Here is a 27,315-nt window from a genome sequence, read left to right on the forward strand (position 1 = left end):
ATCACAAGTGAGCAGAACTACTTCTTGGAATTTCACAAGGGCTGAAATAGGATTAAATTAGGAAATAACATGGAGGGTTAGAATGACAGTAGGATTAAAATGTAGGACATAAAAAGATCCACAATGAAAATACAAATTGGTTATACTTGTCCAATGTCTTTTAGAATTGTGACAAATTTCACCATCTTTCTGGGTGGACATACCTGTGCTATAATCATATTATAAATACCATACATTGTGATTAACAGTTAAAACAACACTAATTTTTGTTGATCTAAAATTGAGTCATGAATTTCATTAAATAAAATTAAGATATGTATAATCTTTTGTCTATAAAAGGTGTGTTTTCTAAGACAAACAAGACATTATGATACTTTCCACCACTGCACATTGTTGCCATATGGCAACAATTTATAAACTACCCCCTAAAAAAAATTTTTTTTATTTTTTGTATATTTTTATTTCTTTAACTAATTTAAGCAATAAAAATCGAAAAAGGTTTTTTTGATGTAAATATAATAATTCATGCAGTAGAGGGTTAATAATTTACCATACATTTTGCAGTGTATGAAATTTATTTGATTTTGTCAAATTCATAAAGGTGAACAATTTGTACATTGGAGATTATCAAATTTTAAATATGTTTGACCCCTCAACCTTTAGTTGATGCAATATTGTATTGCAATTTTAGTCAACATTAAGAGCTTATCAGTACAACTAAAGAAAATATTTTACATAACTTAAACTGAGCCAACTAAAAATTTTAGGTGCAGCAGGTTACTAGAAAATTTGAAGTTGAAGAGGCCTGATTTTTTTTTTTTCTTTACAGTGTACCAGCCAATCATCATCCAGGCTGAATATGGGATGAACACAACACAGACAGCTTTAATTATTCTTATACTGTATGATTTAATGTAGTTTAAATATTGTTAAACTCTTTACAGTGAAATTTCAGGAAACAACTTCAGACTTTACAAAGTGAAGGTATATTTTACATCCAGAACCCAAGCAGAAAAAACAAATGAATTAAAAAGTTGATCTTTTATTTTTCTAGAGTGTGATCCTAACAGGTTTAAAATGTTGTACTGTACTGACTTTAGTACTGTTTATTAGGGATTTAATGAGAGGATGCTTCATATGAAACAAACAGATAGAACTTTACAGTGCTAAGGTCACGAGATATCATCTGATCATTTGTTTTTATTATTATTATTATTATTATTATTATTATTATTATTATTTTACTAGTTTCTTTTCTGACAAATAATTTTTAACATTTCTTTTTTAAATTACTATGAAATAACTTTTCTGTTTTAATTAAGAAATAAAAATGACTGTTTTTTGTGCAGCTGGATTGTGTCCTAGTAAGACAGATGATGGAGTAACAATGTGGTAATGTGCAGGAATTTTACACAAAACTCTACACACATCATTCTGGATCACAGATGAAGAACCAGACCACCAGGAGAGCCTAAATCCAGCTAAATAGAGGCTTAGTGAATGTGGTGTGGACTCTGTGGAGGAGCTTCATGGTGTCAGAGACGCTGTAGAAGGACAGAGTTCCTGCACTGTGATCCACATAAACTCCTATTCTGGAGGATGATGGAACTCTGAGATCAGTCTTAATGTTGTTGTGATGGAAAGTGAGAGAAGAAGAAGAACATCGCAGACTCCAGGACTGATTGTTGCGTCCAAACACACACTCAATACCCTGTCCTTTCCTTCTGATGTCTTTATATGAGAGTGATATGGACACATCAGCAACACCGCTCCACTCCACCTCCCAGTAACAGCGTCCACACACACTCTCCTTACTCAGCACCTGAAACCAGGAGTCAAATCTCTCTGGATGATCAGAGTACTGCTGCTTTCTCTTGCTGTATCTCACCACTCTGTTCTTCTCAGACAGAATGAGGTGAGGATGTGTCGTGTTGGGATCCAGAGTCAGATCACAGAAATCTAAAATAAAAGAGAAAAACAAACTGAACAATTTTAACATGTTAGGTTTAATTCACAGAATACTGTATATTCATGTGAAATGTGTGTGTGTGTGAGTCTCTTCTTCAGACCTGAGAGAGAATTCCTCACTCCATCAAATGACAGATGTTGAGGGACAATGATGCTGGATGGGTCAAAATCTGGTCTGTTTAATATAGGAGACTGATATCCAGAAAATAAAGCCTAAATAGAACAAATGAAATTGAAGACACTCTAATGATGTCAGGCAGGGACATTTACTGCTGCTTTAATGAGAGGTGTTTTAGAGAGTGTGTGAGGAACAGCTGACTCTGTAGATCAGACAGTGAGTGTTACCTGGAGGAAGTGGATGTGATCATGTGTGTGTGAAAGCTGCTCCAGCTCAGTGACTCTCCTCTGAAGATCAGCAATCTCCTGCTCCAGTTGCTCCAGGAGTGAAATGAAAGTGACTGTCCAAACATATATACAGATATGAAGTATGTACACCAATCTAGAATGAAATAAATATTGTATACAGAAGGGTTACAGAGAAAAGTAATGCAATTTAGAATGTGAAAGTGACTGTCCATAAGTTTTTGAGGGGGGGGGGGGTCATCTGGGGGTAAGTGGGGCACGGTTCAGCAGGCTGACTTCAGTGGGGAAGAAACTGTTCTTGTGGCATGAGATCCTGGTCCTGATGGACCGGAGCGTCTTGCCAGAGGGGAGGGACTAAGAGAGGCTGGAGGTCCTGGAGACATACAGCTCCTGGAGAGATGGGAGACTGCAGCCGATCAACTTCTCAGCAGAGTGGATGACACGCTGCAGCTTGGCCTTGTCCCTGGCTGTAGCTGCCGCAAACCAGAATGTGATGGAGGAAGTGAGGATAGATTCGATGATGGCAGTGTAGAAGTTCACCAACAGCTCCAAAGCCAAAGTTCCCAGAGCCCTGCGAACTGGGAAGCTACTCCTGCTGCCCACACCCCAAAATCCTTAGTCCAATATTGCTATTTAGTTCCTTACTGAATTTCTCCACTCCTAAGATAGCACCAGTCTCTTTAGTGTTATAGATTTCTCTAAATTTCTAAGCCTCATTCATCTCCCTTGACTTTCATTAGTTTTTGCAACAGCTGAGCTATTGATTAACCATGTGTTCTGTTCCTTTGGGCATCCAATGACATAGTTAGTGATTGTGTGTGTTTTCACCAAGATCCTAAGATATACCCAACATCCACACTACACAAACCCATATTTGGTGCAATGACCATTTCAAAATATGACACTCTTTCACTGCCCCATGGTGGCCATGGCAGTTAACCACAGTTCCTGCAATTATTTTTAAGGATGAACATCTCGTCTTTATATTCATGAAGATTTGGAGTTTTGTGTAAAGTTTTTTCTTGTGATTGTATTCATGGAGAGGCAATGCCCTGAGGACATACATAAAAGAAGTACAGGGAAAACATGTGAATGAGCCTAAAAAATCCTAAAAAGCTTTATTTTGTTTTCCGTGTTCATTAATTACGGCAGGTAACCAAGTTCTCAGAATGTGTACAGTCAGGGAACGTTACTGTGTACAAATGTATTTATTATATGTAGAAAAAAAGCTAACTGGCACCATAAGCTCTTTCCTTGAAAACAACCCATATGTCTCTTAGCACTAAAACAGGTTATTAATAATTTCATATTTCTGAGCTACATATGCATATTTTAAAAGTTTAGTAAAATCTATACAAATTCTAACTAAAGCATTATTACAATTTTTTTTTTTTTTTTTTTTTTTTTTTTTACAAATTATTATATTTCCAGACACAAACCCCAATAAATACAGACTTTATAGAACATTTAGACATTCTGCTACACTAATTTCAGAAATCAGTAGAGATTTTATATACATCATTAGCAATATGACCAATTTCATTTCCTTCATAGATGATCCTAGAATGCAGTGTTTTAATGTTCAGTGTTTTTAATGATTTAATGTTAACAGATTTTTCCACAATTGAGGATCAATGAGGAAAAGTACATAGAGTTTGTTTAGTGGCACATAACTGACCATAAAACACCACAAACACATTATTTTTTTGGATCACACAATCTCTCAGATGATCCTGACAAAATGCAGTCGAGCCAGAACCCAGCGTATAGAGGCTGAGTGAATGTGGTGTGGACTCTGTGGAGGAGCTTCATGGTGGCAGAGACGCTGTAGAAGGACAGAGTTCCTGCACTGTGATCCACATAAACTCCTATTCTGGAGGATGATGGAACTCTGAGATCAGTCTTAATGTTGTTGTGATAGAAAGTGAGAGAAGAAAAAGAACACTCCAGACTCCAGGACTGATTGTTGCGTCCAAACCAACATTGATTACCCCATCCTTTCCTTCTGATGTCTTTATATGAGACAGAAATGAACACATCCCTCACTGCTCCACTCCACCTCCCAGTAACAGCGTCCACACACACTCTCCTTACTCAAGACCTGCATGTAGGAGTCAAATCTCTCTGGATGATCAGAGTATCGCTGCTTTCTCTCACTGCTCTTCACCGCTCTGTTCTTCTCAGACAGAATGAGGTTATAATTTACTGTGTTGGGATCCAGAGTCAGATCACAGAAATCTAAAGACATGAAAAATGTGAAAAAGTTAGATATTAATCACAGGATATATTGATGTGGAGAGTGACTGTGTGAGTGTTTCTTTTTTAACGTCTGTTAGTGTTTATGTTTGTCTAAGAATATGTGCATGTATTTGTGTATTTCTTTGTGTGTGTGTGTGTTTTGTAGACGTACATTTCAGAAACTCTTCTCTTCTCTTTGGCTCTGAGGGTAAAATCTGAACTTCTTCAACTGTGGAGACAAAAACGAAATGTTCTGATGTTAAAACCCTTTAAATCAAACAATTGTGAAAACTATCATGTGTGTAGATCAGAAGTGTGTGTAGTTTAGGTGTCACACTTCAGTGATGAAGCTGTGTGCACTCTGAGTGCAGAGTTTCTCAGCTTTAACACAAACTCATTCACATCATCATTTCATCATCAAGACTTGAATCAGACGAGTGTTAAAACTCTACACTGTACAGTGTGTTGGTGATCAGGAACGAAGACTTACGCACTCCAGCAGGAACAGCTCCTCTTTCCAAGTTCAGGGATTTTGATGATATTTGTGTTTGTGTGTGTATGTGTGTTGTAGATGAATATTTTAGAAACATTTTTCTTCTCTTTGGCTCTGAGAGTAAAATCTGAACTTCTTCAACTGTGGAAACAGAAATAAAATGTTCTGATGTTAAAACCCATAAAATCAAACAATTGTCTAGATCTGCAGTGTGTGTTTATCAGAAGTGTGTGTAGTTCAGGTGTCACACTTCTGTAGTGAAAAGCAGTATTGAAGTTTCTCAGCTCTGACACAAACTTATTCAGATTTATTTATTAAATAAATTATTATTTATTATTATTATTTATTTATTATTACTTATTCAGTCTCTTTTTCAGATCAGAGAGAGATTTCCTCACTCGATCAAATGAGAGATTTTGATTGAAAGTGATGCTGGATGAGTCCTCACAGAGATCAGATTGAAAATTTGGTCTATCAAATGGGGGAGACGGATGACCAGAGACAAAAGCCTGCATACAGCAATTAGACATATACTTAGGAGTACAAATCCAAAAATTTCTTTTAGATTCGAAAATGCTGTGTACCTTCATTTCCTGGAGAAACTGGATGTGATCATGTGTGTGTGAAAGCTGCTCCAGTGCATTGACTCTCCTCTGAAGATCAGCAATCTCCTGCTCTATTTGCTTTAGTCGTCGTTTAGCTCGACTCAGTTCAGCCTTCTCCTGAGCTCTGATCAGCTCCGTCACCTCCGAGCGCTTTTTCTCCATGGAGCTGATCCTCTCAGTAAAGATCATCTCACTGTCATCTACTGCTGTCTGTGCACTGAGCTGTTAGGACACACACACACACACACACACACACACACACACACACACACAGATGATTTAAATCTCATCTATCATTCCCTCTCTTACTGGGACTCTAAATGACTGGTTGTCCATGTTGTGTGTGTTTCTAGGAGCAGCTCTGTCTCTGCTCACTGCTCACCTTTATAGTGTTCACAGTCTGTTTCAGCTCCTGCACCTTCTTCTGCTTCTCCTGGATTCTCTGCTGGAATTTCATCTGATCCTCCTTTAACTCACTCTGAGGACAAATAAAATACATCTCACTGTTTATTCATTATGAGTTCATGAGTTCAACAGTGGGTGAACATTAATATCAGATAAAGGGTTAAAATTCATTCTGGTTCTATGGAGCACTTTCTTATAGTGTAAAAGACAGGATGTTGGTTTTTTTAAAGTTCACAGAAGTTAAACATAGAAATATATTTTAATATTCCAGGACTGTGTTTGGGAACCACTGGATGAAACACAAATAACCGCAAAAAGAATTTATTCCTTTATCTCATTTCTATTATTAATAAAGCAAAACTACAACAGGTTCACTGAGAAGAGAATGAGACGCTGCGTCATGACTGACACTATGGGAACACTTTGTTGAGGAAGTGTGTCTGAACCTCCATGTGCACACACGCCAATTCACTGGTTCGGATAGGACACGTGACAGAGAAATACAAGTCAGCATGTCCATATAAGGGCATATACATCACATCCATTCAGCTTATGTTTTGTCTGAAGGAAGCACGAAAGGATACTTGGGGTGTGGCCAGCACCACAGTGTCTCGTTCCCTTCTCAGGGATCTGAGCTACATACGAAACCTGTTGTAGGGAACTTAACGCTGTGTCATGACTGACACTATGGGAACGTCAATACCCACACCGCCACACACCGGTCAATATCTATCCCAGGGGCATAGAGAGAGCACGAGCAGAACAGAAACAGAATACCCATTAGCCCTGAAAGACCCGAGACCCAGGAGTGGGGTCCAGGTCCAGGATATAAAACCTTACAAAGGTGTGCAGAGAAGTCCAGCCTGCCACAGCACAAATCTCCTGGAGGGGCACACCCCTAGCCAGGGCACTGGATAAGGTGACACCTCTACTGGAGTGAGCCTTACCCACAGAGGCGAAGCAATACCATGCGCACATAGGCCAAGGTAATCCTCTACCACCCAGTGTGCCAAGCGCTGCTTGGAGACCAGATTACCCTTGTTGGGACCCAAGGCCAGAAACTGGGATCTTCTCCACATAAGTAGGGTACGAAGCCCACGGCACTCAATCCTGACAGCATCAAGGGGATGCCTGTGGGGATGAAAGCCTGCACCCTTGAGCCAGAACTGGAACGGCCTCAAGTGAAGCAGACCCATAGGGATCACATTGGCTGCTGCCGCCATGAGGCCGAGGACTCTCTGCACCACAGCGACAGAGAGGCTTCGGTCTAGCCAAATAGCATTTACTGCTGACAGTATGGAAGCCACCCGAGCAGGAGATAGACATGCCCACATTGTGGTGAAATTCCAAATCACCCCCAAGAAGGTGGTTCTCTGGACTTGATGGCTTTGCATTTTCTCCCAGTGCAGAAATCACACTCCACATCTCCAGGTCCAGTGTAACAGTGAGCAGGAGAAGCAGCTTGGACTTCAGTCTTCTTCTTCAGTTTCTCCACCACTTCAGCCATCATGTTGTTTCTGAGTAGAACAGGCCTTGGAATGAAAGTGTCTCTGCACTGAGGACAGCTATAAACTCCACTCTGATCCTCCTGATCCCAGCAGCCATTAATACACACCTTACAGAAACTGTGACCACAGGGGGTAGTCACCGGATCCTTCAGGAGATCCAGACACACTGGACAGCTGAACTGAAATTGATCTACTGAAATACTGGCTTTGGCCATTTTCTTGAACTTACACACTAACAGCGTCACACACTTACAAAGAGATCACAACACTCAGCTTTTCGTTTTCTTGAAATCACTTCTGTAAGTTGCTCTGGATAAGGGCGTCTGCCAAATGCCATGAATGTAAATGTAATGTAAATGATATGACTAGTGGCTTCATGGGTGTGTATGTAGGAAAGCGCAAATAGTTGAGTTTCACTGTCAGTGAAGAATTCTAAATTTCACAAACTGGAATCACAAAGTTCAACCAAAGTAAAAAAAAAAAGAAGCTTTTTTCCTTCTTCATGATACTGAAACAAAGTTTGCTGTCTCCTGCCAGTTTCCATGCAGTTGGTCTTTTGCATGATGAAGTCATACTTAAAGAAAAAGTTAATTGTTGCATATGTTTTGGTGTATCACACAAGAATCTGGCCATGAGCCCTTTCCATACATAATTTTGTGTATATTGCAAACCTTTCCATGCCACATGTCCTCAGGTCTTTGTAAATGACAATTTAAATTTGCCAGCTCACTGTCATTTTATTTTCACAAATAATAGATATTGTATGAAATATCAGAAGAGGATGTCAGAATGGAGCAGTTGTTCATCTGAGAGGGCTCAGAGTTACTGCTCATATTCAGCGAAGCCTATGGTTACCATGAACCAAGGTTCCAACCTGAACATTGATTGCCATCTCTTTCAAGCTGGCAACCTATGCCAAGAACAGAGCAGTGGGAAACTTAAAGGGGGTTAGTAATAGCCATCCTTCGATGTGTATATGTGGTATGCACAGCTATTAAAGAAAATATAATGCAGTGTTATTTCAGTTGGCCAAATGTGGTGGTGGTTAATGAAATTGTAATTCCTTGGTGTAATTCCTTGGTCCATCTTGTGCAACACTTTTATAGTGCAGTGGAAGGTATGGCATCCACAAAGATTGTCATCTGTATCTTATTATTGTACATCTATTCATTTGTGTCTCTATTCTCTTGTGTTCTTTCAGAGACTCCTGTAACTTGCTAGTTAGAGTGAGACAGCTTGGCAGAGCTTGCGACACACACACACAGGAAGACGTGTGACAGATTGAAACCTTCGATTTTGGCGAGTTTTAGTGCAGCCTCATCAAAAGGGAGCCAGGAGCTCAGTTATAATTTTGCAGCCCTCTTGAGTCTCCATACCATTATACTTAGGTTTTCTACAGTGTAAAGGTACTCTGGATTGAGGAAGACTTAGATGCAACCATGGAAACTATACAATTAGTCACAATAATCAGGTCCCTTGCCACCTTTCACCAAGGTTTCTTAACCTGCACCACAAGCAGCAGTGACACTTTTAAGCCGTCATTCAGGAGAAGGACATGTGTTGTGACTCATCCCCTTGCTATCTGGGGAAGTCCAGCAGCTGCTGCCATGGCCACACCTTGACCATTCCAACAAAAATACTCAAAGAGCATCTTGTAGAGTATGAGCTGAACCTCTGAGTAGTGCTGCTCGTGCTTTTAGTCTCTGTGGCTCTGTGAGGTTGGATTGATCTACATGCAGCATCTGAGGGACTCCTGTTACTGGTGGATGATGGCAGAGGAGTGGGACAAAGAAAGGACCATCGAGTGGGGTGTATTAGCTCAATATTTTTTCTTGACTTCTGACAGGAATGGCAATCTAGATACAGGGTCACTGGTCAGCATCCCTTTACTGATCCTTAGAGATTGCAGGGGAGAACTTGGTGATAGTTCCTGGTCCATTCTTACATCTTTCTTTCTCCTCCTCTCCCCCTTCCTACTCCCCTGGTTCCAGCTCCACAGAACAAGGTGCAGTGAGGACCCCAATGCCAGCCCCCCAAACTCAATTTTCACCCTGTTGTTTCTTTTTCACCTCTGATGTTGCCTCTAACACCTTCTCTCCCTATCTCTACACAAGTGTAATTTTCAGCACCCACAAGGACCAGGGCAAAATCTTGGCAGCACTGTTGGCCTGGCAGTGAAGCCTGGTAATTCCAGAATCTTCATAGTTGCAGAAAAAACAATCCAGATCCCTGGTGTACATCAGTCCTCCCACAAATGAGTAGGATAGTACTGCATATCAGTGAGTTTACAAGGGTGTACAAATCAGACCACTATCTAAAAACATCTGATTTAATATGGGGCATTGGGAATTTGTACAGTCAGTATATGTTAGATGTGTGCATGGGAATGTTTACAAATATTTGCTCGTGCTACTGTTAATTACGTTCTGAAGGATAAACCATAAAGGTACGCGATGGTTAGTCCTCACCTCACCCATCCATTAATTCTTGGGATGACCTAGCAAGGGCTTAAGGCATAATTGAGGTAAAGGTTTGTGGATGGGTCTTGCACTATTGAGATGTGGTGTCAAATGTGCACATCACTGGCTGGGGAGGTGGGTGGCATGTCATGAAAGTCAGCAGTCAGCTGGTCAATCCATAGGCCATACCAAATGTGCCATTGCACCCATTACCATTGTTACATGTCCCATTTAAAAAAAATGTCATGGATCTTGTGTAATTATTGGGGATTATAAACTCTATAAAGCTAAACTAGTTCCTAAAGAGCTATAAACTCCTAATCCCAGCAGCCATTAATACACACCTTACAGAAACTATGACCAAGAGGGATAGCCACTGGATCCTTCAGGAGATCAAGACAAACTGGACAGATAAACTGATCCTGATCTACTGAAATATTAGCTTTGGCCATTTCCTTTAACTCACACTCTAACAGTGTCGCGCATTTAACAAGAGCTCACTGCACTCAGAGTTTTGTTTTCTCTGAAATCACTTCTGTAAGTTGCTCTGGATAAGGGCGTCTGCCAAATGCCATGAATGTAAATGTAATGTAAATGACATGACTAGTGGCTTCATGGGTGTGTATGTAGGATAGCACAAAGAGTTGCATTTCACAGTCAGTGAACAATTCCAGGTTTCACAGACCAGAATCACAAAGTTAAACCAAAGTAAATAAAAGATTTTTTCCTCCCTTTTGTTACTGAAACAAAGTTTGGTTAAAGAAAAACCTAGCCGTTGCATATGTTTTGATGACTTACACAAGACTTTGTGCCCTTTCCATACATAATTTTGTGTATATCGCAAACTTTTTCATGCCAAATGTCCTCAAATCCTTGTAAATGGAGAGAGTATTGAGACTATTAATTAAAATTGGCCAGCTCACTATCATTTTACTTTCACAAATAATTGCTACTGCATGAAATATCAGAAGATGATGTCAGAATGGAGCAGCTGTTCATCTTATATGGCTCAGAGTAACTGCCCACATGCAATAAAGAACATGGTTACCACCAACCACAGGGTACCAATGGGGGTAGATAACAGCCATCCATCAATGTGTATTTGTGGAGAAGGTGGAGAAGAATTTTGCTTCTGAGGTGCATCATCAGCCTTGATAGAGTGGCCACTGACCAGTCTAAAGTAATGGCCACAGTGGACTACCCCTACCCACAGACCATCAAGGATTTGCATTGATTTCTGGGGTTATATCAGCACTTTATCTGGGCCCTCAGCACCACTGCACTTTCCATCACATTTTTCTTGCACAACAGCCCAAACCATTTCACCTGGGATAAGCAGCCACCATGCCAAAGCCCATCTTAAGAAGGCTTTCACAAAAGCTCCCATACTTAAGAACCCGGACAGATCCAAGCCCTTCATCATGGAGGTGGATGTGTAGGGGCCATCCTCTCCCAGCATTTTGGAGAACAGCCCAGTATACATCCAGTTGCCTTCTTTTAAGGAACTGACAACAAAAACCTTCAGTACCTGAAAGTTGCCAAATACATGAATCCCAGACAGGGCTTTGGTTTTCTATTCTGTTGTATCCATTCAGTCAAACACCAGACTTATAGGGGGCATCTAGTGGCAACTTGACCAAGACATAGTACACACACCCCAGACACTTAGTGCCTCCCTCCTGTCCACCCAACAAGATTTTGTTCACAGCCACCTGAGAATCATGCTAATCTCTTGAATCTATACCTCAGTCACCATTGGCCACCCAGCCCTGTGAAGAACCTACCACGTTCTACATGCTAAACGCTGGTGGCCTTGCATGTTCAATAACTTTCACCTTGTGGTAACCTCCTAAGCAGCCCACTCCAATGCCAAAGTCTCTTGCAGTGACATATGGTGGGTTCTTTTATCAAATTATTATCAAAGACAAACATCACCTTTATATTCAAAAATATGTGGTTTCAAGATGTAGCACGCAGTAGCATGCAGTAGCCACTCCAGATCCAAAATGGTGCTATTTGTTTTTTTAGCCCGAATCTCAAGGTGCATGGACACGAAAACCAGTGGTGTTCATGCATACAACCACCAGACGATACTACAGTGCAGAAATCATGCAATTACTAACCTGCTTAATGGAGTACTTGGAAAACTTCGCAACCTTGGCTTGTTGCAAAGACCAGGCCTTCAGTCCTCAGCATCACCTGATGCTGGTGGCCGGGAAAGAGGACGTCGCAAGTGGTGCTCTAGGAAGCGGAAGCACGGAAAACAGGTGGGTGTCCATGCTAGGCTAAAAACAAACCCTAGCCAGCTGGCTCTCCCGTCCATTATTCTGTCCAACGTTTGCTTGCTGGACTATATCTGACTGCAGCAAACCACACAGTGAGAGTTCAGAGACTGCTGCATCTTTGTTTTCATGGAGACATGGCTCAGTGGCAGAGTTCCGGATGCTGCCATTCAGCTAGCCAGGCTCAATGCGCTTCGTGCAGAGAGAAATGCAGCTCTGTGCAGTAAGACTCGAGGTGGTGGTGTGTGTGTTTACATCAACAGAGAATGGTGCAAGAACTCTGTGCTTGTTTCTAGTTACTGTTCATTGCTAGTGGAGTTTGTGACAGTTAAATACAGGCCATTTTATTTACCACATGGATACAATCCCCCCAGCGCTAATGCTAAGGAGGCTCTATGCTGAATGCTCACCCTGATGGGCTGTTTATTATCACCGGAAATTTCAATCATGCAAATCTCAAAACAGTGCCCCCTAAATTACATCGGCATGTGGACTTTGCGACAAGAGGGGCGAACACGTTGGATCTTGTTTACACAAACATTCCCGACACCTATTGTGCGGAGCCCCGCCCCCACCTTGGCAGACCTTGGCTACTCTGTTATGCTAATTCCAGCATGCAGACCAATCAACAGATGCTCTAAACCGGTTCTGAAACAGGTTACAACCTGGCCAGCAGGAGCCACCTCTGCTCTTCAGGACTGTTTTGAGTGCACTGACTGGAATATGTTCAGGGAGGCTGCAACCAACAGTGACTCTATCAACTTGGAGGAGTACACAGCATCAGTAACCAGCTACATCGGCAAGTGCATCGATGACGTCACATCACCTGTCTGTGACAGTGATGCCTCCTTCCCAGATGCTCTGAATGACTTCTACACTCGGTTCGAGGCACAAAACAATGTAGCGACAAGGAAGACCATTCCTCCTCCTAACAACCTGGTGCTCTGTGCAGAGTCTACCCACAGAGGTCTGCTGGACCAGACAACATTCCTGGCAGAGTGCACAGGGAATGTGCAAAACAGCTAACGGATTTCTTCCCAGACATCTTCAACATTTCCCTGAGCAGTGCCGTTGTTCCTACATGCCTCAAGATAATGACCATTGTTCCTGTGCCAAAGAAGTCTATGGTTTCTTGCCTCAATGACTACCACCCCGTCGCATTCACACCAATCATGATGAAATGCTTTGAGAGGCTCGTCATGAAGCACATCAAGAGCCAGCTACCACCCTCACTGGACCCCTTGCAGTTTGCATATCATCCTAACCGCTCCACAGACGATGCCATCACCACAACCCTCCATCTGGCCCTCACTCACCTGGACAATAAGGACTTATATGTATGAATGCTGTTCATAGACTTCAGTTCAGCATTCAATACAATCATTCCTCAGCACCTAATTGAGAAGCTGAGCCTGCTGGGCCTGAACACCTCCTTTTGCAACTGGATCCTGGACATCCTGACTGGGAGAACTCAGTCAGTCCGGATCTGGACACGTCACACTGAGCACTGGGGCCCCTCAGGGATGTGTGCTCAGTCCACTGCTCTTCACTTCACTCTGCTGACTCACAACTGTGCTGCAATGCACAGCTCCAACCACATCATCACATTCGCCGATGACAAGACCGTGATGGGTCTCATCAGCAAGAACGAGGAGTCAGCGTACATCAGGTGCAACAACTAACAGCCTGGTGTAAAGCCAACAACCTGTCTCTGAATGTCAACAAGACTAAGGAGATGGTTGTTGACTTTAGGAAATTACAGAGAGGCCATTTTTCGCTGTTCATCGACGAATCCTCTGTGGAGATTGTCAAGAGCACCAAACTCCCATGTTCATCTGGCAGAGAACTTTACCTGGTTACTCAACACCAGCTCCATCAGCGAGAAAGCCCAGCAGCACCTCTACTTCCTGCGGAGACTGAGGAAAGCCCATTTCCCTTGACCTCATAGTGACTGTGTTCTACAGAGGAGCAGCTGCATCACTGTTAAAAGTATAACAGTCCATAACATCATATGTTAAAATATTTCACCTGCTGCTATAATGTTTATTTCTTAGTAACGCTACTTTAACCGCTGCTACTGCATTTTTGGCACAAACCACTTTGTCATGCCACTATATGTATGTTACAATCATATATGTCATCAGACACCTGGTATACACAGTTCTTAATATTGCACATCATTTCATTTTGTTCCATTGCACGTTCTTCTTCGGCGCTATATGTCCTGTCTTGTGTTGTTGTTTTTTTTGTACTTCCTGTTTTTGCACTGTCTTGTCTTTGCTCTGTTTGCACCTAGTTGCACACATTGCACTTCATGTAGCTAGGACAAACTTCTGTCCTAGCTCTGTGGTGTTGTTTCTGTTTGTAATTATATGTTGTATGTTGTTTATGTAGCACCAGGGTCCTGGAGAAGTGGGGTTTCATTTCACTATGTACTGCGTCAGCTATATGTGGTTGAAGTTTTGTGAAAAAAAATGTTCTTGTGATTGTATTCATGGAGAGGCAATGCCCTGAAGACTTGAAAACATGAAAACATGGGAATGTGCCTGAAAAATCCTGGAAAGCTTTATTTTGGTTTCCGTGTTCATTAATTATAGCAGATAACCAAGTCCTCAGAATGTGTACAGTCAGGAAATGTTACTGTGTACAGTAACATTTCATCGCCACGGAGGAGCAGGACCGAGCAGGACACAGAGAGTCTGCTCGTGTCGATGCGCGTCTGCATCCAGGAACATCGTGTGCACACTCTAACACTATCTCACTGAAAGGTGTAATGAAAAGGTATCGCAGTTGCGGTACAGTCAGTGATAAAACGCCAGTAGCAGCAACAGATGACTTTAATGTCATCATGGATGAAAAGAAAGAATGGAGATTTGAGTTGGTTGATTCAGTAAATTAGCTCAGGTCAGGATAATCGTATTTTCATGACCATTCTGTGTAGCATGAAAACAAGTTGACTTTAAACCGCGCATTTCCTCTCAGCAATGTACGACAAGACTTTGGATGCTAGTTTAATTTTCATTTTCATATCAGAGGACAGATAAGGTGGACAGTTAGGATACATGGAGAGATTCTTGACAATCTTGCATCCTGTGTACCAAATAAGTAGTGTATCTACTGTGTTATCAATTCCCCCATCCTATTGGATTACAGAAGTAATGATTACAGATGGTTACTTCCTACCCTGCTATAATACAATGTACAAACAGCCCATATGTCTCTTAGCAATAAAACAGGTTATTAATAATTAAATATATCTAAGCTATACTTACACATTTTAGAGGTTTATTAAAGTCTGTAAAAGATTTAACTATAATGTTTTTATGTTCAGTTTTTTATTTATTTAATGTTAACATTTTCCCACAATTGAGGCTCAATGAGAAAAAGTTTATGGAGTTTATTTAGCAACACATTACTGACCATAAAACACCACATTATTTTTTAGATAACACAACCTCACAGCTGGTGCTGATTTATACAGAATATCTCAGGAGAGTCAGAATCCAGCGTATAGAGGCTGAGTGAATGTGGTGTGGAGCGTCATTGTGTTAGAGACAATGTAGAGGGACAGAGTTCCTGCACTGTGATCCACATACACTCCTATTCTGGAGGATGATGGAACTCTGAGATCAGTCTTTATGTTGTTGTGCCAGAAAATAAGAGAAGAAGAAGAACATTGCAGACTCCAGGACTTATTGTTGTATCCAAACCAACACTCATTACCCAGTCCTTTCCTTCTGATGTCTTTATATGAAACTGATATGTACACAAATCCCTCACTGCTCCACTCCACCTCCCAGTAACAGCGTCCACACACACTCTCCTTACTCAACACCTGACTGTAGGAGTCAAATCTCTCTGGATGATCAGAGTATCTCTGCTTTGTCTCACTGCTCTTCACCGCTCTGTTCTTCTCAGACAGAATGAGGTTATAATGTACTGTGTTGGGATCCAGAGTCAGATTACTGAAATCTAAACACATGAAAAATGTGAACATGTTAGATATTAATCACAGGATATATTGAGGTGGAATGTGTGTGTGTGTTTTTGGATGTTTGTGTGTATATTTGTCTATGAATATATGCATTTATTTGTGTGTTTCTTTGTGTCTGTGTCTTTGGTTAAGTGTGTGTGTGTGTGTGTGTTATAGACATATATTTCAGAAACTCTTTTCTTCTCTTTGGCTCTGAGAGTAAAATACAAACTTCTTCAACTGTGGACACAGAAATAAAATCGTCTGATGTTAAAACCCATAAAATCAAACAATTGTGACAATTATCAGAAATGTATGTAGATCAGAAATGTCACACAAACTCATTCACATCATCAGTTTACCCTTAAGACTCAAGTCAGGTGAGTGTTAAAACTCTAGACTCTACAGTGTTTTGGTGATCAGGAACAAAGTCTGACACCTCAACATCACTCTGTCACTGAAAGAGTAAAGACTTACTCACTCCAACAGGAACAGCTCAACATTGGGAAATGTACAATCATTGTGGATGTGTCCTGCACTATTGAGATGTCGTGTCAAATGTGCATAGCATTGGTTGGGTTGATAGTGCCATGTCTTCCTCCACCACACTTAGCATCGAATGTTGGATTTCCCTTTGGAGAGACCCTGAGGCAAACTGTCAACCAAATGGGAGTAACTGATAGTTGCAAAATTATGTCTAATTTTGCACTAAACCCCCAGTCAATTTTTAAGGATTGTTAATATTGAGTGAAGCAGGACACTTAACTCAGGAAGAGATGAAGCAGTTGTTAGAACAGGATAACCTGTTCTAACAACTGCTTCATAAGAAGGAACTCTTGTTTAGTGCAGCTTATCATAATCCCATGCTCATTTGGGGCAGGATTTAAAAAAAACCTTCTGATGTTATTAATTTGTATGTCTATTCCTATGTCTATACCCTTCCCACAGACCATAAAGGCCATCATACCATCTTAACATATATTAACTCTTCATCTGGGCCCCCAGTACCACTGCACTTTCCATCACAATTTACTGCACAACAGCCCAAAACAAGCAGCCCTGGAACAAGCAGTCGACCAAGCCACAGCTCAGCATAAAAAGCTTTCACAATAGCTCTCATACTTAAGAACACAGACAGATACAAGCCCTTTATCATAGAGGTGGATATGTAGGGGGCGTCCTTTCCCGGCATTCTGGAGAACAGCCCAGTCTGCATTCAGTTGCCTTCTTTTTAAGAAACTGTTTCAGGCTGAGCACAACTACGATGCCAGCAACCTGAAAGCTGCGGGTGGTCAAAATGTTGCGGGACGAATGATGACACTAACTTGAGGGGGTGTAACACCCAGTTGCTATATTCAAACAGCAAAAACCTTGAGTACTTGATACTTGCCAAATGCCTGAACCCCATACAGACTTGTTGATCCCAATTCTTTTTTACCCATTAATTCAAAGGAAGTCTTGTAGGGCTCATCCAGTGGCAACTTGACCAAGACATGGCACACACCCTCTGAGACTTATTCCCTCCCTCCTGTCCTCCCAACAAGCATTTTGTACATAACCACCTGTAAACCATTCTAATCTCCTAGGTCTGCACCTCAGTCACCATTGGCCATCCAGACTCCTGGAGAACTTACCACATTCTACAGGCTAAATACTGGTGGCCTTGTATGTTCAATTACTTTCACTGTGTGGTAATCTTCAGCACGGCCCACACCAAAGCCAAGGTCCCCAGAGCCCTGTGAGCCAGGAAGCTACTCCTGCTGCCAACACCCCATAATCCTTGAACCCACCTTGCTATTCAGTTCCTTACCAATCTCCACTGCTCAGGAAGCACCACTATCTTTAATATTATAGAGGTCTGTAAGCCTCATCTCTCTCCCTAGCATTTCATTGGTGTGTGCAACAGCTGAGCTATTGTGTTCTGATACTTTGGGCTCCCAAGGACATAGTTAGCGATTGTGTGTGTTTTCCCAAGTTCCCAAATTACACCAGCTGTCCACACTTCCCAAACCCATAATTGGCACAGTGACCATTTCAATTTATCATGTTGTTTCACTGCCCCACAGTGGCCACATCAGGTAACTATTGTTCCTTAAATTATTATTAAGGATAAATGTCCTATTATTTATCATTATCTTTAGTTTTAGTTTTCAATACCCTGAAAATATACAAAAAAAGACACGGAAACATGGGACTGGGCTTGCAAAATCCTGCAAATGTTAAGTGGTTAAGGCTCTGGGTTGTTGAGTGGAAGAGTTGGGGGTTCAAGCACCGCCAAGTTGTGACTGCTGGGCTCTTGAGGGCCCTTGACCCTCACTGCTCCAGGGATGCTATATCATGGCTGACCCTGTGCACTGCCCCCAACCACCCAAGGATGGGATATGTGAAGAAAGAATTTCACTGTGCTGTAATCTAATGTTTAAAACGCTTACTGTGTGTTTCTTGCCTGTGTCAGCATTTTAATTTAAATTTTTTACTTGCCTATCACAGTTAATTGTTCTTTTTTGGGGGGAGAAGCTTTCTGTTTTGCTGTCTCAAACAGTTATTAGAGTAAACCCACTTTGAACACTGGGGACACACAGGGACCACAACAGATTATGTTCTTCAGGGGCCCAAGGGCAGCTATTAAATGTTTTGACCACAAGATGTCACTACTGTGCACTGTGTTGAAAAGCTTCGAGTAATAAACCATTTTACGATACAGTTGAGGGGAAAGCCCCGGTGCTTCACAAAGCTTCATTTCACCATCACTAACGGAAACACTGGGGAAAACTCAACACAAAATAAAATCCAGAGAACAGAAGAGGCACACATTAATGACAAGGACTCAGCAAAAAACACACACAACAGAACCCGTATAAATAATAATCATTGAAACACGAGGGACAGGTGTGCAGAGGCAGGAATGGGCTAAGGATTGGGTGGGGCAAACACGTGAGAACACAAAACATAAACAAAGACACATGGTACAGGTATAAACAAACCCTGTCAGACCACCCTCTGGTGTTCAGGCAGGGAACTTGCAGTCCATAACATCTCTATGCTAGGTTATATTCAGTGTTCCACAAGGTTCCATCATAAACATGGCATTAGCTTCCACTGTCATGCCGATGACACACAGCTATATGTTTCAGCTAAGTCAGATGAGAGACAATGGCTTATTAAGATTAAAGAATGTGTAAAGGACATTAGATAGTGGATGCTTACTAAGTTCCTCCTGCTTAACTCTGACAAGACAGAGTTACTTGTACTAGGACCACATGCAGCCAGAAGTAAGTTTTCTGATTAAAGAGTAACTCTAGATGGTCTTTCTATTTCATCCTGTCCAGCAGTAAAAGACCTTGGTGTGATTATTGACTCTGGTCTTTCATTTAAAGTTCATGTAGATAATATCACTCGTGTAGCCTTCTTTCATCTTAGAAATATTGCCAAGATAAGAAATATGATGTCACTACATGATCTAAAATCTAAAATCTAGTTCATGCTTTTGTTACCTCTCATTTGGATTATTGTAATGCCTTACTGTCTGGATGTTCCACTAGGTGCATAAACAACCTCTAGTTAGTCCAGAATGCAGCAGCTAGAGTCCTAACTAGAACCAGAAGATATGAACACATCACTCCTATCTTAGCCACTCTACATTGGCTCCCAGTCAAATTTCACATTGATTATAAAATACTGTTACTGACCTATAAAGCACTAAAGGGTCTCGCGCCACAGTACCTGAGCGATCTTTTGGTTATTTATGATCCACCTCACCTACTTCGATCAATAGATACAGGCTATTTGGTAGTATCTTAAGTAACAAAGGCTACAGCAGGGGGCAGTGCTTTTTCTTACAAAACCCCACAGTTATGAAACAGCTTTCCAATTAGTTTTTGGGTTTCAGACACAGTCTCAATGTTTAAGTCCAGACTAAAGACACATTTGTCTAGTCAAGCTTTCAATGTATAGTTTATCTTAGGTAAAGGAGCAGATCTGGAAGGTTAATGGGCATAGAGTGTTTGGTGTACTGGGATGTTTGGATGATGTCACCTTACCACACTCACAAGTTGCTCAGGTTTGCTGACTGTGAAGTGGTTGGACGCTTTATGTCCCGGGAAGCCTTCATGTCTGTCACCTTCTGGCTCCACCTTTTAGTTATGCTGTCATAGGTAGTCTTGCCTGCACTTTACACATAATCTACATTGTCTATAAACATTACATGATCAAAAGCATACCTAATCTCTCGCTCTCTCTTACTCTCTCTTTCTCTGTCAATCCCTCCGTCCCACTCCCAAGCTATCACTGTTCTGAATTCCGAGCATGACCATTTCTTCTTTCCGGACCTGCCTGATCCATCCTGACACTTTACCCCTGGTTGGAGTCTTGATGGTGCTCAATGATTCTGTGGATAGATCTGCATGGGCAGCTTGTGAGACAGGGGACTGTTGTGGATAGAACCACTTGGAGATTATCACACCATCATTATTACATTTACATTATTTACTGTCCAAGTCTTCCTCATTTCATCTCAGGGAGTTTTTCCTTGCCACTTTTGCCTCAGGCTTGCTCATTAAGGATAAAATAGGGATAAAATAGTAACTTAACTTCAAACTTTCTATATATTTTTTTATGTTTATATACTTCTGTAAAGCTGCTTTGAGACAATGTCCATTGTTAAAAGAGCTATACAAATACATTGAATTGAATTGAAAGCTTTATTTTGTTTTCCGTGTTCATTAATTACAGCAGGTAACCAAGTTCTCAGAATGTTTTTTACTTGTTTGAATTTGTATGTTGACCTTGAGTGTCTAGAAAGGTATTATTATTATTATTATTATTATTATTATTATTATTATTATTATTATTATTATTATGTTTTTCTTTATGTGCCTTTGTCTGTGTGTGTGTGTGTGTGTGTATGCTTTGTGTAGGCCTGAATGCTTTGGTACCTCTTTCCAGACTGCAGGAGGGAGAAGAGTGTCTGTGAGGGGTGTGTGGGCTTGTCCACAATGCTGGTGGCTTTGCGGATGCAGCATGTGTTGTAAATGTTCATGATAGAGGTGAAAGAGATCTTTTCAGGTGTCCTCACTATCTGCTGCAGGCTCTTGTGATCCGAGATGGTGAAATTCCTAAACCAGGCAGTGATGCAGATGCTCAGGACACTCTCAATGGTCCCTTTGTAGAACATGGTCAAGATGGGGGGAGGGAGATGGGTTTTCCTCAGCCTCTGCAGGAAGTAGAGACACTGCTGGGCTTTCTTGCTGATGGAGCTGGTGTTGAGTGGCCAGGTGAAGTTCTCTGCCAGATGTACACCAAGGAATTTGGTGCTCTTGACGATCTCCACAGAGGATCAGGCGATGTTCACTAGAGAATGGTTACTCCATGCTCCCCTAAAGTCAAAAACCATCTCTTTGGTCTTGTCAAAGTTCACTGACAGGTTGTTGGCTGTTAATTGTTGCACCACCTCCCTGTATGCTGACTCGTCATTCTTGCTGATGACACAGCCTGTCATCGGCAAACTTAATGATGTGGTTGGAGCTGTGCATTGCTGCACAGTCATGAGTCAGCAGAGTGAACAGCAGTGGGCTGAGCACACAGCCCTGAGGGGCCCCAGTGCTCAGTGTGGTGGTGTTGGAGATGCTGTCCTTGATACAGGCTGACTGAGGTCTCCCAGTCAGGAAGTACAGGATCCAATTGCAGAGAGAGGTGTTTAAGCCCAGCAGGATCAGTTTCTCAATCAGGTGCTGAGGGATGATTGTGTTGAATGCTGAACTGAAGTCTATGAACAGCATTTGTACATATGAGTCCTTATTGTACAGGTGGGTGAGGGCCAGGTGGAGGGTTGTGGTGATGGCATCCTCCATGGAGCAGTTAGGATTATGCGCAAACTGCAAGTGGCCCAGCGAGGGTGGTAGCTGCATGTTACGGGCAATTTTGACTTGGGGCTCTATTTTGGTCACAGTATTTTGCTGTTTGATTTTGACTTAAAAGAAGCCTTAGCTGCAGGTCCTCTTTCTGAGTGTACTGCCAAGCTGGAATTTGCCTGTTGGGTGGGTCTTACTGTAAAAGGGAGAGCAACAGAAGAGGGAGGAGGTAAATGGTCTATGGCCAGTTGAAACTTATCAACTTTATCAATGAATGCTTGCAACTCTACATGATTGCAAGGCCTGTGGCTCCTTGTAAGAGTCCATGTCTTGATCAGCCCAGGGTACTCGGCATGTCCTTCTCCTCTGAACAATGTCTTGTCCAAGTATGGTTTTGAGGTTGTGTTCATAGGATGAAACCAGCCGCTGTGCCTTATTCAGTAATACAGGGTCACAGTTCATAACCTCATATGCCACATTCTGGTTGTGCAGCCCTTTAAGAAAAGCACCAGCAGCAATTTTCAGCCTGATGTTAACTCCAGGATAAGCTAAAATGACCAGCCTGTGACCTTCCTCAGCAAACTCTGAAACAGTTTCTTTAGACTCTCTTCCACACTGTGGTGGGGAGGCTCTTTTTGGCCAAATTGAAAACATAGCTGTTCTTTCAGTAGACAGTAATCTTCTAAAGATTGGCAGCTCTGCTCTCAAATTGAATGGTAAAGGAGTCCCAGTCATCTTTTCCATCATATGTATCAAGTTTAGCTCTAGGCTCATCTGGGGCTCTACCATGAGGGGGCTGTGTGGTGATAGGTGGGTGTTGAAGCAGTGGAAGGTGTGGGCCCAAGTTGAATGAGCCATTATAACAGCTGGATCCTTTTGCACAGCTTCTGGGACTTACATCAGAGCCAGGTGTGGAGGAAGTTGGACTAGCTGGGCTTCATGTATGTCTATCAATGACTGCAAGCTCCACAGCAAAAAGTCGATCAGCATTTGAAGGCATTGTGGCATTTTAATCCATTTTGTATAACAATTTAGCTTGAACACTGCTCTTACTCTTAATTTTCTTTTGATTTTATACTGAATTCGTGGTATTTATTTTTTTTTATTCATATTGAAATATATTCAGTGCTTTGTAAGTTTCAATGCAGATTTTCAGGGCTGGATCTTAGTAGCTGTGAAACTTGGTAGGCAAGTTAAATGTAGATTGTAAGATTCTAGCCAAAGTCCTCTCTCTTTGCCTCCAAGATATCATAACATCCATCATTTCCCTGGATCAAACACGCTTTACATTTGGGAGGTACTCTTTCTTTAACAGTAGAAGATTATTACCCAACATTATTTTCTACCCCCAAACTTGCAATTTTATTGGATGTGGAGAAAACGTTCAGTAGGGTGGAGTGGGAATATCTGTTCTTTGCCACAGGTAAATTTGGGTACAACCCCATATTCAGTTCTTGGATTCAACTCCTCTATGCTGTTAACTCTCCTGTCTGCCTCAGTGCACACTAACGGTGTTCATTCAGCAAACTTTTTGCCACAACAGGGGACATGTCAAGGGTGTCCACTCTCTCTTGTTATTTAATATAGCTGTTGAACCTTTGGCCATCTGGCCATCTGTTATTGTATGCCCCTCACCCAATGCTATGCATTCTGGACCAGTTTGTTGCCTATCATGGTAAGTTAAACTTTCAAAAAAGCGAGTTGTTTTACATAAATCAACTGGCTAAATCTCTATCTCTCTCCTCATTCCCCTTTGTTAGCTCTGGATGGGTTCCAATATCTAGGCATATTTATAGGCAACTCATTTAAAGACAGGTTTATTAAGAACTTTTGGACAAAAGTAAATTAGATTTTGCCAGATGGAGCTCCCTCTCCCCATCTTTAATAGGCCTTGCAAATCTTATTTAGATGGTTATCCTGCAAAAAGTCTTGTATCTTTTTCAGCATGTCCATTCTGTATTAATAAATCCTATTTTACTAATCTAGACAAGCAATTAAATGTGCTACCAAACTTTTGATATTACTTCTGGGCCTGTAACATTACCAAATTACTTTACTGGGTTGGCCTCAGATGTTGGGCCTCTAGCCCACCCTGGTTATACCTATTGATATCTTCTTCCACTTCCCCATTTGTTCTTAGCTTCCTCTTGAGGTTACATAATCCAGTAGTTATCAACACCTTTAAGATTTGGCTTCAATTCGGAAAGCAATTTGGTTTGCACCTCGATTTCCATGCCAATATCAGATAATCTCTTATTTCCTCCGTCCCTTTCAGACAGTGTCTTCAATATTTGGGCAAGAAAGTGTCTTTCTACTTTGAACAACTTGGATGAAAAAGAAATCTTCTCCTCTTTCTCTTTTTTATCAGTTAATTTCAATCTTCCTAACAGCCATTTGTATCATTTCCTTTAACTTTATTCAAAAGTTATTTCCCCATTTTCCAAATCAGCCCCGTGAATCAGAATTTAATTTTCACCCTTTACCCTGGTCAGAGATGGCTTATATCCATCAACTATGGTAAAATTGTCTTATCAACCTCATCTTCAGTTGACTCCTTCAAGCAAACCTGGAAGCAGGATTTGGATATTGACATATCTGATGACCAGTGGAAAAACATTCTTAGTTTAATCCATTCTTTATCTATCAGTGGTAGACATGCTTTAATACAATGTAGTGTTTTACAGAGCTCGCTTCACTAATGCTAAACTAGCTAATATATTTCCAAATAGAAGTGATGCATACAAGAGATGCAAACAATCTCCACTTTGTTGGAGTCAGGCGAGTGTTAAAACTCTAAACTGTACAGTGTTTTGGTGATCAGGAATGAAGACTGACAGCTCAACATCACTCTGTCACTGAAAGAGTAAAGGCCTTCTCACTCCAGCAGTAACAGCTCCTCTTACCATGTTCAGGGATTTTGATGAATTCCTCCTGGAAGATGTCCATCAGTCTCTTTTTCAGACTAGACAGAGATTTCCTCATTCCATCAAATGAGAGATGATTGACAGTGATGCAGGATGAGTCGTCACAGAGATCTGACTGAAAATTTGGTCTATCGGTTGGTGGAGAGCGACAACCAGAGACAAAAGTCTGCGTACATCAATTACACATAAAGTTAAGAGAACAATTGACTGTAACATTTTTAGGTAGAATCTTACAACAGATTCCATATCAGAAAAGTGGAATTTTAGCAATCTAAGTGTCATTATTCATCTAGTAGATAACCCATGACCTGTGCATTTCACCTGGAAATGTAAATGTAGTGTACCTTTATTTCCTGGAGGAAGTGGATGTGATCATGTGTGTGTGAAGGCTGCTCCATCTCAGTGACTCTCCTCTGAAGATCAGCAATCTCCTGCTCCAGTTGCTCCAGGAGTCGTTCAGCTCGACTCAGTTCAGCCTTCTCCTGAGCTCTGATCAGCTCCGTCACCTCCGAGCGCTTTTTCTCCATGGAGCTGATCATCTCAGTAAAGATCGTCTCACTGTCATCTACTGCTGTCTGTGCACTGATCTGTTAGGAGACATTAAAAAATGAAGTTACATTTAAATCTCATCTATCATTCCCTCTCTTACTGGGACTCTAAATGCCTGGTTGTCCATGTTGTGTGTGTTTCTAGGAGCAGCTCTGTCTCTGCTCACTGCTCACCTTTATAGTGTTCACAGTCTGTTTCAGCTCCTGCACCTTCTTCTGCTTCTCCTGGATTCTCTGCTGGAATTTCATCTGCTCCTCCTTTAACTCACTCTGAGGACAAATGAAATACATCTCACTGTTTATCCATTATGAGTTTATGATCTCAGTGGATGAACAGTAACAGCAGATAGAGGGTTAAAATTCACTCTGGTTCTATGAAGCACTTAATTAAAGTGTATAACACTGGATGTTGGGTGTTCCAAAGTTCTTAGGGGACCACTGAGGTACATCACAAATAACAACTGGGTGCTTTAAAGTTCATATTTTATTATATGTGATTTAATATTATTTTAGTATTCCAGGAGTAGGTTTTGGAACCATTGGGTTACATCCCATACAACAGTAAAAACAATCTTTTTTTACACATATTATCATTTGAAAAACAATGTCACTGGCTTTATTGTCAGAATATAATACTGCCTGAATCCTGATGATGGTCACTGGAACCTGAACACATTGTTTACAAAATAATTCTGTACTGTGTAATTTATTTTACACTTCAAGGCTAATATTTAATTCTAAAGCTAACATCTTATTTTAAAATTCATAACACCACTACATGACTCTGAATAGATTAGACTTGGTTAGATTAGACTTTTTCACCTCTTTCTCAGTTCTGTAAGCTTTAACTGAGACGGTGTTGTGGCTTTTGTGTTTATCCATCGTACACAGATAACAGATGAAGCTTTGGTCAGTACGACAGTAGATCTCCAGCACTTTATCATGTTCAGAGCAGATCTGCTCTTGTGGATTTCCACAAGCTTTGCCTAACTTGTGCTTTTTTAAAGCAGGAACTTCATAGTGAGGTTTCAGATGAGTTTCACAAAAGGAGGCCAGACACATCAGACAGGACTTGACGGCTTTGTGTTTTCTCCCGGTGCAGAAATCACACTCCACATCTCCAGGTCCAGTGTAACAGTGAGCAGGAGAAGCAGCTTGGACTTCAGTCTTCTTCTTCAGTTTCTCCACCACTTCAGCCAGCATGTTGTTTCTGCGTAGAACAGGCCTTGGAGTGAAAGTGTCTCTGCACTGAGGACAGCTATAAACTCCACTCTGATCCTCCTGATCCCAGCAGCCATTAATACACACCTTACAGAAACTGTGACCACAGGGGATAGTCACCGGATCCTTCAAGAGATCCAGACACACTGGACAGATGAACTGATCCTGATCTACTGAAATACTGGCCTCAGCCATTTTCTTGTATACACCCAGAGTTTTGTTTTCTCTGGAAAGAGGAGTGGCTTTCTGCTTCTGTGTGTGTGTGTGTGTGTGTGTGTGTGTGTGTGAGGGGAAAGAACTAGAGAGAGAAAGAGGAGGAGCATGCAGTGCACATGACGGTAATGGAAGTTAAAATGAAAAAGAATTGGTTTTTGACTAGCGCAGTGTTTATAGAGATTTTGATGAGCAAAAGGAAAAGTTTAAATTAGTCTAATGCTGATGATACTTTCCACAGAATGATGCATTTGCTTATGAAACCA

The 27,315-nt window shown here is 41.3% G+C and overlaps 1 protein-coding gene across 1 annotated transcript; it reads right to left on the reverse strand.

Moving 5' to 3' along the window:
* Positions 1–1,471: 1,471 nt before the first annotated feature.
* On the reverse strand, positions 1,472–27,031 carry LOC131353869 (tripartite motif-containing protein 16-like). Its single transcript, XM_058390942.1, has 6 exons — positions 26,438–27,031; positions 25,790–25,885; positions 25,412–25,654; positions 25,047–25,233; positions 4,742–4,798; positions 1,472–1,959 (listed from the first exon to the last, which is right to left on the reverse strand). Exons 1-6 carry the CDS (start codon positions 27,029–27,031, stop codon positions 1,472–1,474), a joined length of 1,665 nt encoding a protein of 554 aa, XP_058246925.1.
* Between the last annotated feature and the right edge of the window lie 284 nt (positions 27,032–27,315).

The sequence above is a fragment of the Hemibagrus wyckioides genome, linkage group LG06, assembly GCF_019097595.1.
Source record: "Hemibagrus wyckioides isolate EC202008001 linkage group LG06, SWU_Hwy_1.0, whole genome shotgun sequence".
In the NCBI taxonomy this organism is placed as follows: Eukaryota; Metazoa; Chordata; class Actinopteri; order Siluriformes; family Bagridae; genus Hemibagrus; species Hemibagrus wyckioides.